Source organism: Scyliorhinus canicula, chromosome 16 (genome assembly GCF_902713615.1).
Source record: "Scyliorhinus canicula chromosome 16, sScyCan1.1, whole genome shotgun sequence".
In the NCBI taxonomy this organism is placed as follows: domain Eukaryota; kingdom Metazoa; phylum Chordata; class Chondrichthyes; order Carcharhiniformes; family Scyliorhinidae; genus Scyliorhinus; species Scyliorhinus canicula.
Genome location: NC_052161.1, coordinates 69,735,253 through 69,751,648, shown reverse-complemented (window position 1 = coordinate 69,751,648; position 16,396 = coordinate 69,735,253). Strand labels below are relative to the sequence as shown.

The following is a 16,396-nucleotide window of genomic DNA, read 5'->3' as shown; positions in this document are numbered from 1 at the left end:
GCCTCACGGGAGACTGCTGAGTAAAATAAGGGCCCATGGTATTCGAGGCAAGGTACTAACATGGATTGACGATTGGCTGTCAGACAGAAGGCAGAGAGTTGGGATAAAAGGTTCTTTTTCGGAATGGCAACCGGTGACAAGTGGTGTCCCTCAGGGTTCAGTGTTGGGGCCACAGCTGTTCTCTTTATATATTAACGATCTAGATGACGGGACTGGGGGCATTCTGGCCAAGTTTGCCGATGATACAAAGATAGGTGGAGGGGCAGGTAGTATTAAGGAGGTGGGGAGGCTGCAGAAAGATTTAGACAGTTTAGGAGAATGGTCCAAGAAGTGGCTGATGAAATTCAACGTGGGCAAGTGCGAGGTCTTGCACTTTGGAAAAAAGAATAGAGGCATGGACTATTTTCTAAACAGTGACAAAATTCATAATGCTAAAGTGCAAAGGGACTTGGGAGTCCTAGTCCAGGATTCTCTAAAGGTAAACTTGCAGGTTGAGTCCGTAATTAAGAAAGCAAATGTAATGTTGTCATTTATCTCAAGAGGCTTGGAATATAAAAGCAGGGATGTACTTCTGAGGCTTTATAAAGCACTAGTTCGGCCCCATTTAGAATACTGTGAGCAATTTTGGGCCCCACACCTCAGGAAGGACATACTGGCACTGGAGCGGGTCCAGCGGAGATTCACACGGATGATCCCAGGAATGGTAGGCCTAACATACGATGAACGTCTGAGGATCGTGGGATTATATTCATTGGAGTTTAGGAGGTTGAGGGGAGATCTAATAGAAACGTACAAGATAATGAATGGCTTGGATAGGATGGACGTATGGAAGTTGTTTCCATTAGCAGGGGAGACTAGGACGCGGGGGCACAGCCTTAGAATAAAAGGGAGTCACTTTAGAACAGAGATGAGGAGAAATTTCTTCAGCCAGAGAGTGGTAGGTCTGTGGAATTCATTGCCACAGAGGGCGGTGGAGGCCGGGACGTTGAGTGTCTTTAAGACAGAAATTGATAAATTCTTGATTTCTCGAGGAATTAAGGGCTATGGAGAGAGAGCGGGTAAATGGAGTTGAAATCAACCATGATTGAATGGTGGAGTGGACTCGATGGGCCGAATGGCCTTACTTCCGCTCCTATGTCTTATGGTCTTATGGACCTAACCTGCAAATCAGGCATCATCCTGGTAAATCTCCTTTGCACCCTTTCCAATGCTTCCACATCCTTCCTATAGTGAGGTGACCAGAACTGCACACAATACTCCAAATGTGGTCTCACCAGGGTCATGTACAGTTGCAGCATAACCCCACGGCTCTTAAACTCCAGCCCCCTGTTAATAAAAGCTAACACACTATCGGCCTTCTTCATGGCTCTATCCACTTGAGTGGCAACCTTCAGAGATCTGTGGACATGAACCCCAAGATCTCTCGGTTCCTCCACATTCCTCGGAACCCTGCTGTTGACCCTGTAATCCGCTTTCAAATTGTTTCTACCAAAATGAATCACCTCGCACTTATCAGGGTTAAACTCCATCTGCCGTTTTCCGGCCCAGCTCTGCATCCTATTAATGTCTCTTTGCAGCCTACAACAGCCCTCCACCTCATCCACTACTCCACCAATCTTGGTGTCATCAGCAAATTTACTGACCCACCCATCAGCCCCCTCCTCCAAGTCATTGATAAAAATCATAAAGAGCAGAGGACCCAGCACTGATCCCTGTGGTACACCGCTGGTAACTTGTCTCCAGTCTGAAAATTTTCCATCCACCACCACCCTCTGTCTTCTATGTGATAGCCAGTTACTTATCCAATTGGCCAAATTTCCCTCTATCCCACACCTCCTTACTTTCTTCATAAGCCGACCATGGGGAACCTTATCAAATGCCTTACTAAAATCCATGTATACAACATCAACTGTTCTACCTTCATCTGCACACTTAGTTACCTCCTCAAAGAATTCAATCAAATTGGTGAGGCAAGATTTACGCTTCACGAATCTGTGTTGACTATCCCGGATTAAGCTGCATCTTTCTAAATGGTCACAAATCCTATCCTTCAGGGCCTTTTCCATTAACTTACCGACCACCGAAGTAAGACTAACCGGCCTATAATTACCAGGGTCGTTCCTATTCCCTTTCTTGAACAGAGGAACAACATTTGCCACTCTCCAGTCCTCTGGCACTATCGCCGTGGACAGTGAGGACCCAAAGATCAAAGCCAAAGACTCTGCAATCTCATCCCTTGCCTCCCAAAGAATCCTTGGATGTATCCCATCTGGCCCAGGGGACTTGTCGACCCTAAGGTTTTTTTAAAAATTGCTAATACATCCTTCCTCAGAACATCTACCTCCTCCAACCTACCCGCCTGTATCACACACTCATCCTCAAAAACATGGCCCCTCTCCTTGGTGAACACTGAAGAAAAGTATTCATTCAACGCCTCTCCTATCTCTACTGACTCCATGCACAAGTTCCCACTACTGTCCTTGACCGGCCCTAATCTTACCCTGGTCATTCTTTTATTTCTCACATAATAGTAAAAAGCCGTGGGGTTTTCCTTGATCCGACCCGCCAAGGACTTTTCATGCCCCCTCCCAGCTCTCCTAAGCACTTTTCTTTTTAGCTCATTCCTTGCTACCTTGTAACCCTCAAGCGACCCAACTGAACCTTGTTTTCTCATCCTGACATATGCTTCCTTTTTCTTCTTGACAAGACATTCAACCTCTTTTGTGAACCATGGTTCCCTCTAACGGCCATTTCATCCCTGCCTGACAGGGACATACCTATCAAGGACACGCAGTATTTGTTCCTTGAGCAAGCTCCACTTTTCATTTGTGCCTTTCCCTGACAGTTTCTGTTCCCATCTTATGCTCCCTAATTCTAACCATGTCTCCATAATGGCCACAACATCGTAGTCCCAAGTACCAATCCATGCTCCAAGTTCACCTACCTTATTCCGGATGCTCCTTGCATTGAAGTAGACACACTTCAACCCACTTTTCTGTCTGCCGGTACACTCCTGCGACCTTGATACCCTCCTCAGTGCCTCACTACTCTCAACACTGGCTTCTGGACTACAGCTCGTTTTCCCATCCCTCTGACAAATTAGTTTAAACACCCCCGAAGAGCCGTAGCAAATTTCCCTCCCAGAATATTGGTGCCCCCCTGGTTCAGGTGCAAAACTGTCCTGTCTGTACAGGTCCCCAGAATGTTCTCCAATTATCCACATAACTGAAACCCTCCCTCCTACACCATCCCTGCAGCCACGTGTTTATTTGCACTCTCTCCCTGTTCCTCACCTCGCTAGCACGTGGCACCGGCAACAAACCAGAGATGACAACATAGTTTGTCCTGGCTCTCAGCTTCCACCCATGCTCCCTAAATTCCTGTTTTAAATCCCCTTCCCTTCTCTTACTTATGTCGTTGATACTGATGTGTACTACGATTTCTAACGTTTTCTATCTAGCCTTCAACTTCAAACAAAGTCCCAAAAAGATAGAAGCGAGATATACTTACCAAATACTTACCTCTGATATTATACAGGCGTGTTCACTCTATGTTGTTGGACTGCTGTAACTTATCTCCCAGCTCTCCTGCTTTGGCTTGTTCCTACCCCATTGACCTGTGGATGTAGTAAGGGAAACAAGACTCTGCAATACCTCCCTCCCTCTCCCACTTCCCTAAACTCCCATATTCAACTCCAGAGTCTCGCACACAGCAGCTAGCACTTCAGTAACAACTGACATGCTATATGGTTGTGCCTCAGAGTATACTCTTAGCCTCTCTAATGCCATTGACATAATTGACTGGTCTGTCCACATTCACATGTCTTTATTTCCATCACATTATTCCATCATAGCCCCTCTATCACATCATAGATACTACATGTTCAACCGACCATCTCCTACTCCTTCACTCCCATGCTGTGGGCTCTTACGATTTCCATCCTACCTTTTGGAGAGTAATATTTGGATGTTTTGCGTCAGCTTATAATTCACTGTTCGTCCCCAGCTTTCTATCTTCATTGGTTCGCGAGCAGTAGTGGCACACTCAGAATTTATTAAATTAATGAATTAAAATCGCCATAGTCCCCGAGGACTATTGGCTGCTCTCTTCTTGTGAAAGAGACCTGAGGGTCACCACACCTCAGGCGAGGGGCAAGATTGAGAAAGCAGGGCCTTCATGGATAACCACAGCCGATACGGGAATTGAACCTGCACTGTTGGTGTTGCTCTGCAAAACAAACCAGGCATCCAGCTAACTTAACTAGCAGACTCCCTACATGGATGACTCAAAACATTTTACCGTTAAGTGTTGGGAGAAGCAAAGCAATTGTTCTCTGGCTTCATCTATGCCACTAACGTTGACTCTCCATCAGTCTTGCCAGTTGACTTTCAAAGCAACATCTAGATTTGTGTAACTATAGCTTACTTCCCAGTTTCTTGGGACATCTTAATATTTGAAATGGGCATTTTTGAATCCCTACTCCTTTTGAAAGCACCTTCTCTGCTATTATTACCTCATCCCTATGCCTGTATGTACCATCAGTAGTGAAGTCCAGCCATCACACCCCCAACCCACTCACTCTGAACTTGTCCAGCTCCCTTTATCCCAGCAAATTGGCTTTAAGATCCTGGCCTTAGCATCCCCGCCTCGCCTTAGCATCCCCGCCTCGCCTTGGCATCCCCGCCTCGCCTTGGCATCCCCGCCTCGCCTTGGCATCCCCGCCTCGCCTTGGCATCCCCGCCTCGCCTTGGCATCCCCGCCTCGCCTTGGCATCCCCGCCTCGCCTTGGCATCCCCGCCTCGCCTTCTTCTACTCTGTCTCTCTGATAGTCAGCTGCATATCGTGATGCAAACCCTCTGCTTGGTGATCAGTTTACTCTATTTTCCCATTCACTCTCTTGCACACTTTTTCCACTGTTCTATCCTCTATGACTATTTTCCTTATACATTTTAATTTGCCAGTTCTCCCTTAAATTTCTGTGGCCTCTTTAAAATTGGGGAAAAACATAACATATTTTCGTATCCCTCTTAATCCTCCTCTGCTCTCGCTGTATTCTGTGTCTAGTTTTGTCAACAAAGCGCTCCCAGAACTCTGCTCTGGAATACTAGTTTACTACACTCTTTTACATTTATATAATGCCTTTCTCACCCTCCAAGCATCCCGCAAAACCTAACAGTCAATGAAGTACTTTTGAAGTGTGTAGGTGCAGTAGTAATGTAGGGTTCAAAATGAACAAGCCTTGAGTGAAAGTGCAGATTGGAGTAATTCTCTCCCCCGGTATGCTGGATGTATGGTTGTCTCCCTGCAAAATTAATTACTTGATCTTCATACAAAGGCTGCATACTGCATAAATAAGTGGCCTGGCGTAACCGTGAATTTGTAGAGGAGTGTAGATTGAGATAGGATTCTCTGATTCCTATGATGGTTCAACAATGAAAGCATGGGAATAGATGACGGAGGGGATAGCTCATTTGTGACGTTACTATGTAATAGACAAGATATCCTCCGTTGTTTAGATGGGTGAAGTAACTTGTTCAATATAGAGTAAGTTCATTAAATATGAACCGATTCTGGTTCTGCAAAATGTAGCATAAATTCACTAATTTGGCTCCCAGTGGCAACCTGAAGAGGAATTCCTTGCCTATAACTTTATCAATAATTGTTTTGTTTTTTTTGCATATAAACAGATGAAGCATTATGGAGCATGTCACACTGAAATGTTGTCCAAAACAAACTCTAGTACTTAATGGGCTGAATTAGTACGGTGCAGGATTACACTATTGCTACTCCACATAACCAGGCTCCATTTTTGCAGCTTACTATTTTGAGGTAGTTGATGAGCATACACTCATTAACTATTTTCAATTCTAAAATTGCAAGTTGTACTGAGGTATTTTGTTCAAAGGAATTTGAGAATGAATGAGACTTTTTGATAACCTCTATAGGTGCAGACTTAGAATATTTTTGACCTGCATATTGAAATTTTGTGTTCATGGGCTAAATCATCTTTCTCATTTCCCAGATACTTTAATGAGATGTCTGCACAGGGACTGAGACCTCGCACTGTATCCAGTCCGATTCCTTACACACCATCTCCAAGTTCCAGCAGACCTATATCTCCTGGTATGTATTAAGACTTGTGTTATACTCAGTAGAAATATGAAACTGCGACCAACTTGACTTCCAGAATGTTCATCTCAAAATGACGAACAATATCCATTTAGGGAATTTGTGGCAAAACTCTTCCAAGTGACTGAGTGGATAGTAGAGTTTTCTAATGCAACACAGTCATACAGAGAGAAGATGCAAGGTTCAATTCCTGGTGCCACTTGAGAAAAATGATCCAGTATACATATGCTCATCGGGTGGGGGAAGGAAAATAATCATGGTTCCCGATTTTGGTTATCATCCAGTAACTCTTATAACATGGCTAATAACCTGCTGACATTGAATGTTTAGGTTCACCTTTGGTGGGCTACCAGAGGACTGCTAGTAACAGTAGATCGTAGATGCCAACATATATTGGACAGTTTTGTAATTTAAGATAGGAGTAGAAGGAAAGGCATACATGCTGAAGTTAGTAATTTAAAATAGTAATAGACTCCAATATTTGGAACTAAAGAGAATTGCATTGTATATTGACTGTAAGCAGTAAATGAAGAATGACTGGACCTTGTGTATATCCCCTCTAGGACTAACTTATGCAAGCCACAGTGTTGGTTTCACTCCGCCTACTACTTTGACTCGTGCTGGAATGTCCTATTACACCTCACCTGGTCTTCATGTACAGCATATGGGAACTTCACACGGTATTGCGGTGAGTAAAGAAATTAGTAAATAATGTGTGTATCTGTATGCAATTAGAGTTTTGTGTGTTTGAAGTATGGGGTAGGGGGTAACACAAAAGTTAGGGGTTATGCAAAAATTAAGAACTAGGATTTTTTTCTTTCATGGGATTTTGATGAAGTCCCACTTAAAAAGTTAGTGTGCAAAATTAAAGCCTCCGATGTGGCCTGGCCCACGATCGGGGCCCACCAATCGCCGGGCCGGCATCTCTGGCTGAGGGCCTCGTTTCTTCTGCGCTGGCTCCTGTAGTCCTGCGCCATGTTGCGTCGGGGCCGGCGCGTTGACGGAAGGCACTGCGCATGCGCGCATTGGCGTCGGCACCACTGCGCATGCGCGGACCCCGCGGCGCCCAGTTCGCGCCGGGATCAGCAGCTGGAGTGGCATGAACCGCTCCAGTGCCGTGCTGGCCCCTTTTGCAGGCCAGAATTAGTCATCAGCTCGGCCCGTTCACACCGTCATAAAACGCAACGGCGTTTACGACGGCATGGGCACTCTGCCGCAGGATTAGAGAATCTCATCCAGGATGCGGTGACTATTGGGGTTTCACAGGGATCGGTGTTTGGACCCCAGCTGTTTACAATATACATCAGTCATTTGGATAAAGGAACCAAATGTGATAATTCCAAATTTGCTTATGACATGGATCTTGTTGGGAAGGTTAGTGGTGAGGAGAATGCGCTTCAAGGCAATTAAACAAGTTGAGTTAGTAGGCAAATACGTGGCAGATTAAGTATAACATGGACAAGTATGAAGTTATCCACTTTGTAGGCAAAACAGAATGGTGATAGATTGTACAAAGGGACCCCAGGATGTCCTTGTACACCAGTCACTGAAACCAAGTATGAAGGTGCAGCAAGCAGTTAGGAAGGCAAATAGATGTTGGCTTTCATTGCAAGAGGACAAGAATGTCTTACTGCAGCTGTACAAGACATTGGTGAGACCACAATTGGAGTATTGTGTGCCATTTTGGTCGCCTTACTAAGAAAGGATATATTTGCCATAAGAGGGATTGCAATGAAGCTTCACCAGACAGATTCCTGGGATGACAGGATTGTCGTGTGAGGAGAGATTGGCTCGACTAGGCCTGTATTCACTGGAATTTAGATGAATGAGAGGGTATCTCTTTGCAACATATAACATTCTGACGAGGCTCGACAGACTGGATGCAGGGATGTTTCCTCTAGCTGGGGGAAGGGCGGGGTGGAGGGTGATGATCTAGAACAAGGGTCGCAGTCTAAGGATAAAGGAAAGCCACTTCCAAGAGACTGCCACTGATGAGGAAGATTAGTGCCGAGTCCACTCTACCAACGCTGCCGCCTTCAAGCTGCACTAGCCTATCTTTGACAACAGGTACCTTTGGAAGTCAACAAGGGTTCTGGTTTAGATGGTTGCTTTGTTGACCACCACCCACTACGGGGGGCCGGATTAGCTCACTAGGTTGGACGGCTGGTTCGTTCTGCAAGGCCAGCAGCGCGGTTTCAAGTCCTGTATCGGCTGAGGTTATTCATGAAGGGTTCTCAACCTTACACTCACCTGAGCTGTGGTGACCCTCAGGTTAAATCACCACCAGTCAGCTCTCCCCCTCAAAAGGGAAAAGAGCCTATGGTGATCTGGGACTATGGCGACTTTATCTTTACTGTATGAAAGATTATCATGAAGAATATAAACGTGTCATGTGCAGCTAAACAGAGATTAGGGCTAAAAGGGAATGAGATAAAGGTAGCAGATACTATCGAAGGTAGTCCTAAGGATTTCCAAAAGCATACACAAAACGGAGGAGTCTGACCACTGGAATGGAGTTGATTATTTTTCTGAAGAGCAACAAGCAGTTGCCACGCTTAAGTGATTTTTTTCCCCTTTCTTGGTGTGCTGCTGATCCCTGTTGGTCCTTTTGTAGTGTTCAATCAAGATCTTTGACCTGATATCACTCAGAGCATTGCAGCTAGTTTTCATGTTTCCATTGTGAGGGAGAGGTGTGGGGGTGTTTGGGGGGCTGCTGCTGCAGAAAGAGAAAATAAGTTGGAATTTTCACTTCTGCTTTGTGCAATGGATGTTTGGAAATTGTGTATATTGGATGAGGATGGGAATAGGTTTGATTGTAACGTGCCTCCCATGACCTTTACCCTGTCTCTAAATCGTCTGGACAAGCAGAACCTTTCTCTAATTTAATATTGGGAAGACAGAAGTCTTTGTTTTTAGTCCCATCACAAACTCTGTTCCCTTGGCATTAGCTCTGTCCCTCTCCTTGGCAGCTATATGACGTTGAACCACACTGGTGGCGGTATTTATGAGCTTCCTCCCAAACATCCACATTAACACAAAGGCCTCCTATTTCCACATTTATGGTATTGCCTGACTCTACCCCTGCCTCAGTTCCCTGCCTCAGTTTATCTGCTGCTAAAACTCTCATCTATGCCTTTAATAATCTGTAGACTTGATTGTCCCAATGAACTCTTGGACAACCAACCATGTTGCCGCCGCCCCCTCTTCTCCCCCCCCCCCCCCCCCCCCCCCACCACCCATTTATAACTGAACTGCCTGTGTCTTAACCCCCCCCCCCACACACACACACACACACACACACAAACACACACGTCCCAATGCTAATTTAAGTTGACTTCTGGTCAAGCAAGGCCTTGATTTTTAGCTTATTCAGCAATTTTTAAAAAATTCTTCTGTGGCTTTGGCCTTGCGTGATCTTTAAACACTCACTCTGCCCCCAATCTCCGATCTCTGCTTCACTAATGAGGATCTCTTAAAAATTGCTTTCTCAATTCGGGCAGTTAACTTGTTTCAATAAACAAGAAGCAAATATACGTGGAATTGTTTACATTTCAGATGCAATTGTGCAAGTTGCATAATCTGTGACACTCCTTTAGTTGAACCTTCTAGAGTTCAATATTAGTATCTCGCCTTTCACTCACTCAATTTTAACCTATTCTTTTGTAAACCTGGGTGACTGTGTTTTCTCTGTCTGAGATTACTTTTAAAAAATGTTGGTCTTCTAAAACCATATCCGTTTAACATGTTTTCATTTGTTTGTTTTTCAGAGGCCTTCCCCAAGAAGAAGCAACAGCCCTGACAAATTTAAGCGCCCAACACCTCCGCCCTCCCCAAATACACAGACAGTGGTTCAGCTGCCACCGCCGCCACCGCCGCCAGTTCAACCAGCGCTTCAGTGTACACCATCCCAGCCAGCCCATCCCCAGCCTTCAGCATATCCTCCTGCTCCTCCTCAGCCGTAACACACACGTGCTGTGAAGCAGTTGCATCCAGATTGGACTGATGACACAAAAAAGCAGTTTACTAAAGCCAAAGGCTTAACTGGCATCTTTTGGATTTGACTTATTTGCACTGAGATTATATAGGCTTCACCGCTAACTGTGTTGTAAATGTTTGTCTGGAGGGCAGCCAGTGTTGTTTGTTCACAACACTAATTTACTGCATTTTGTCAGTGTTGACTGGAACCTCATGCACAACCTTCATTTTGTTGCTTTAAATATCTGCCACATCTATTTGGTAATAACAGTACACGATTGAATGTTCCGGCAGTTCCAAAGCTTCATTCCACAGATTTGTGAAAAAAAACACAGGAAGACCTTTTCAATGATTTTCATTACAAATTTTAGCGGTAATTACAAGCATGATGTGTCTTGTTTTCCAGGCCGTGTTTACGCTTCAGTGTTAATGCTTTCGTGTCTTGTTGGGTTTTGCCAAGCATTTACAGAATTAGCACTACATTTTGAAACAAAGTGACAAAGGAATTTTAGGGAAAACATTCAGGTGCATCAAGCACCATCACTAAATCTAATGTCTATCGGTGGTATGATTTGTATCCAGATAAACAGCATATAAGCTTAATACAGATTCAGCAATGAACTTCTGTGATGTGCTGTGACTGTTTTTTTTTCAACAGAAGTTGCAGAAACTGATTTTGGCAAATCCATACCATCTGGCGCAGATTATTTCCAAGTTTAATCACCAAATTTAGTATAGATCTGGCTTGTGGCAAAATAAAATATTGATGACCGTTCACATTTCAAACCGAGATCAAAATTTTTTTGATGTAAGCTGTAAACTTAGGTTTTAATGTCTGTGGGCTTTGTAGATAGTAAATCATTAGACAAGCGAGCTGGCGTACGTTGTTGATTTTTGAGCGAATGTTGCCTGCTGTAAAATACCTGCATTTGATGACGAGAAATCATCAGCTGAAATATTGGTGAGTCCTGCAAATTCAAGTACCATGTTTAAAGAACAAATGGTTTTCTTTGCTGCCAAATCATATTTTTTCTGAGGGTTTAAAGAGATGATAGAAAAACGTAACTGCTGAACAGCTGCATTGTGGTGTAATCCTCTAACCCAGGTGAAAGCCTTTCCAGTTATCAAGGTATAATGCTATCGTAGCCAAATAATTCTGTATTGCTTGGTAGATATGGGTCAGGCTGCGGAGAGCACAAGTTCTTGGCTGTAATAAAAGGTTCAATAATACATAAGTTGGTACACTGTATAAAAGGGAGCAATCGCAACCATAATTTTCCGTTCATGCAACGAAAATAAATTGTTCCGTTTGACATTGCTGCAGCATCAAAAATGTAAGTGTCCTTTTTTAAAAAAAGAAATCACTGGGCAAGAAGGAGGAGTGATAAGAGAATAGGTTTATGTAATTCATTTGTTTTGTGGCATTGTTTACAGTAAATCTCAGTCTATTTAACTGTTCACCTTCTAACTGTGATCCTTCTTAGCTATATTCCGGATCAGTGGCTTACTATGTGACCAAGACAATTTGACTTTTATTGTATGAACTTGCGGGCTTCTGCTGTGGTTTCCCGGATCATAATGTGCAAATCCAACCAGTTTTGCTGTGGAAACTGTAAATCGGTGACCACCTCATGTGTCCTTTCTGTACTCTCTCACCTTATACCCAAAGTTGCTGCACAAACACAACTTGGTGCCAGCATTTTGAAAGGTGCATTGGGCCAACCATCACCGTAGGAAAGTCGAGGCCCAGCAACTCCTTTTCGTGTGTACCCAAATGAATCTGAAAAGGAGAGATTTAGCCGATCAACTATCCAAAGGACTGAAATTTGGATGGTTGGTAGCCTTGGAGCATGCTTGTTTACAAGATTCTAGCACAAGAAACTGAAATGTTCAGCAGTTGTAGGTACTTCACAATTATGCATTTTTGGGGACTCTTTTCCCCCCCCCCCCCCCCCCCCCTCCCTTCCTTTGAGCAAGGAGAAGGGAACTGCCTTGCAATTTAGATTTCTAACATTTATTGGTCCATACGCACTTGATATTGAAGTTATCTCTTGTGACATTTCAGTGCCTGAATCAGCACTTTCCCTCTGATAAGGCTATGGCATGAGATCACATTAACTATTGTTCCTGCAACCTCATTAGCAGAGAGGCAGATCAGCATATCACTGTAGCCAGGCCAGTTGTGATTTAACCATTGGCAGTAGATTTAAATTGTTAATTGGACTGAAAATTTCTGAAAAATATCTAATGTTCAATCCATATAAAGTCTCAGTTTAGAGCTGGTTACAATAGTTATCTTTCTCTTCTCCCTGAATTGAAACTTCTAAACTAAAACAACTGAATTCTACCAACCTTTTGGTTACAGAAGTCAACTGCGACTGTTGGTGCTAATGGTTTGTCTGTTTTGACATTGCAAATTGGTCCGCATGTCTACCAAGGAGGGTTTCCGAGTTCAGTTTTTAGTATACAAGTTAGCATCCATTTATTCCTTTTGATGTTTATCATATCACCCGCTATACTTTCAAAAAATGTGTAGAAAAGGTTTACGAGTTTGACTGTTTGGAGGAAGAAATTGCTAAACAGACAGGCATGGTGGTTGGTGGGAATGATTTTCTCTCCAGCACTTGCTGCAATTTTTCAATTGCATGCTATCAGGTTTGAAATGTGTGCTTTGATAACTGAAGGTAACAACATTGAACAATCCACATGTTGGGCCAGTCTTTGCGAAATGCTTTGAGTTTAGTCATCTTGGCCTCTACTTCACACTGAGGCGAAGGAGTGGGCTTCCAAATCTCTTGGGATTACTGATCCAAGCCACGTGGAGAGGGCTTAAAATAATCTAATAAAATAGTTTATTCAGATAGGGTGTGTGCTCTTTGTGGATGGTCTCCATGTTTAAGAATTGAGGTGGCATGTGCCCATTGGGGTAGGTCAGATTCATGCATTTATTTTTTAACTGTAAGAGCATTCGGTCAAGACTTTGTCCTGGAGTACATTGAACAAAAGCTGAACTTTTGAGCATTTTTATTTTAACCACCAGTATCAAAATAGCTCCTTACTGTAGGCTTTGATAATTTTAGTCTGATTTTATCGCCCATTTTTTGAGGTCATGTGATATGTATTTAACCCATCTCGTTGAACAATTATTTTGCAAATCCATATAAGTAACTTCAAGAGCACTCTACATGGGATCCAAATTCTAAAAATTAAGTTTGAATAAATGCTTCCTAATAACATTGTATGGTACATACAACAATCCAATTCAAATTGAAGGACACTAGAATGTGTGAATTGCTATAATTAAGAACACACCACTGTATGCTCATCAGCTTGTGTCTATTCTCTCGTAAAAGGCTTGCATTTGTACAGTATGCCTATGTTCACAGGACTTCCCAAAGTGGCTTTACAACCAATGACTGTGATCATTACTGTCATGTAGTCAAAAATGCGGCATGTCTGCATGACTGTTCATATTTCTAAGTGCATCAAGTTAGGGCTCCAAATGTTTCCAAACAGCCTTCACATTGGTTATTTCTTACACAACATCTGAAATCCACTTCAATTTCAGCTCACTTGTGCCGATTGGCAGTAGTCGAATCTGGTTCTGTTATTGTAAACTGTCCCTAGTTATTATATTATTCCTAAATCATTGTGGCACAGCAGTCTACCCTGACTGAAAATCTTTCAGGTATGGCAGCTACCAAAAACATTTCTATTTTCGCTGAACTATAATTTAAATCTGTAACTTTAATATATCTGGGGGTTTTTAAAACCTAAAATCTCACCAAATGATTTACTATAGTGAAAACGTTAGCTTTAATCAAACATTCACTGATTTCAAACTTAGTCACTGACTTAGCAACATGTTTTGAGGGTAGATAAGAAAACCACAAATGTTTACGTGTGTTCGAATGAGGTCATGAGAATAGTTATTTTGCCAAGTCCTAATTTGTTCCTCTATTTGGTATAAACGCGAGCGTAATTCCACTTTGTTTCAGTGACTTGAAATAGTTGCACACCCATTTAATCAATGTGCTTGTATTGCTTAATATAACTGAGTTCCTGTTAAAGTACTTTGCTCAAATTTTTTTTTCACTTCGTAGATCACCATTACCGTCCACATATAAATCACAAATGGCCATTATACTTGGCCAAATGACAGTAGCTAAATCCAAGCCAGTGAAATAGTTTCAGGATGCTGCATTGGGATTGCAAGTATGCCACATGTCTTGCAATGCAATTCCTATTCCACATAGGCGAAAGTGATTTTGGGCCCAAAGATTGCTAATTTCAGAGGAACTGCCCTTTTGTGTACCCTTCTAAGAAAATTAACCATCTTAATATTTCCTTTTATCTCTGTACCGCCCAAATAATTCAGAAAATAACTTCAAGGCTTGTTAAGTTTCAACTTTTGCTCCAAGCATATAAAATTATTTAAATGTTTGTGATCCTGAATTTAAATGTAATCTTTTCAATGCATTTTTTCATGCTCTTTTTATCACAAATTTAATGAGTTTGGTTATGCTGAGTTTTTTGCATAAAATTCAGACCCTTCTATATGACACATTGTTGACATGTGGCTACAGTGCCAAGTTGACATCAAGTGAAATATTACACATGCTGTAGACATGAATGTATAACAGATATTACTGTGTACATAATATACATTAGATAAATGCAAGATTGGGCAAATATATGATGGATGTTCTTTGACTGCTTTTATACACATTCAATCCAGGTTAAACATCCTTTGAATATTAGTATGCAGACTTCTGAATTAGGTGAAAAACACAAGCAAATTCTGGCATATGGAAACATTTTAAATGGTGTTTACAATAGAAAACAAAAAGCATTGTGTAAGATTTGATCGTAGTTTATATTATGGTTTATTTTAAATCAACTTGTTTACTATCTGAAAGTTTTTCAGGTGCTTCACAACTTCATTAAAAAAAATTACTCCAAGGGCTATCTTTTATGATTGACTTCATAAAGCAAATCGTGAATGAATTGGTTCCTACATAAATGTTCCTGCCTTCTGAGCTATGATTTGGCGTGTTCCATTCTATAGATGAATATATAAAAGTGCCTTTTTTTTGATTAGATGGCCACATAAATTATTTTTTTTACATGTGTGAATAATGCATTCATCTGCATTTTGATTAAACCTAAGAAGTGTTTGGCCCATTTATGCACACACCCTTCTACTAAGTACTGAGCTTTACAGCAGGAAATGTGTCTGAATCCAAATGTTTGTCCCCTATTACTTGATCTAAAATTTGCTAATTGTGGTGAATTATTCTTTTGACCTCTGCTTTTAAGTGGAGTAACCTGAACCATGTAGTTCTTTTAGTTTTATTTCAAATTAACTAACTGTAGGTAGCTTTAGGTAGTAAATCCATGTACAATGTGATTGTTTTCTTGTAATTGAAAATGCTAATAAAATGCTTTATACAAACCCTATATCCAGAACCTTATGTTCTATTAACGTTCAGTAGGATACTGGCAGTTTTTCACAGGCTGTTTAATGCACTGAGGCATTTGTTTTACCAATATTTAATGGAGTAAACTACAGGGTTAAAAAGAAACATTTGGAAACTTGATAACTGCTCATGCAGTTTGAACCAGGTTATTCCTAAATACTAATCCAACAATCCGTCGGGAGGATAGGCTTTTCATAATGTGTTGACCAGTTTAAAAGCTATCTCGATAAGTGTGATCTTTAAACTCTGGAATAACTGAGTTCAGGTAAGAATAACTGGGAGTTCAAGTAATCAGCCACGGTGCAAATAAACATAATTGTATTGAGATGAATCATGTATATATGCCCTGCAGTTACGAACATTACTAGCCAGTTGCACAAATGTAACTGCACTAAATGGTGCTGTTTGTTTTGACGTTGCAACTGAGGCAGAACCAGAATGAATTTTGGCAGCTGGAGATCCACAATAATGTAACCACTTTGGATTTAATACACCTGGGGATCAAGATTAACATGAGCAACCAAATTAATTTTTTTTTTTAGAAATGTCTATTTTTACGATCCCCGTGGCAAAACCGTAAACCAAAACGAGCAAGTTTACTCACAACCATCCAAAAAGGAAATTACCAACAAAATTTCATTTTTGTAACTTTTATGTGAATTAATGAGCAAATGAAACTTCAAATACAAAGGTAAATTTGACTTTTAAGTAGTTGAGATAACAAGAATATGTCTTATGCAACCACATGCACTAACATTATTCCTTGTAGATGTGAGCATTCTGCAGCTCCACAGTTCCATGTATGTTGTTTG

The 16,396-nt window shown here is 41.8% G+C and overlaps 1 protein-coding gene across 1 annotated transcript in view; it reads left to right on the top strand.

The window, feature by feature from the left end:
* The window catches only part of ccdc6b (coiled-coil domain containing 6b), a 95,568-nt gene extending 80,004 nt beyond the window's left edge, over positions 1–15,564 (top strand). Inside the window, exons 7-9 of the mRNA XM_038774105.1 lie at positions 6,023–6,123; positions 6,693–6,817; positions 9,897–15,564. Coding sequence (XP_038630033.1) covers positions 6,023–6,123; positions 6,693–6,817; positions 9,897–10,091 — 421 coding nt within the window. The 3' untranslated portion in view covers positions 10,092–15,564. The remainder of the gene's footprint in view (positions 1–6,022; positions 6,124–6,692; positions 6,818–9,896) is intronic.
* The last annotated feature ends 832 nt before the right edge of the window (positions 15,565–16,396 follow it).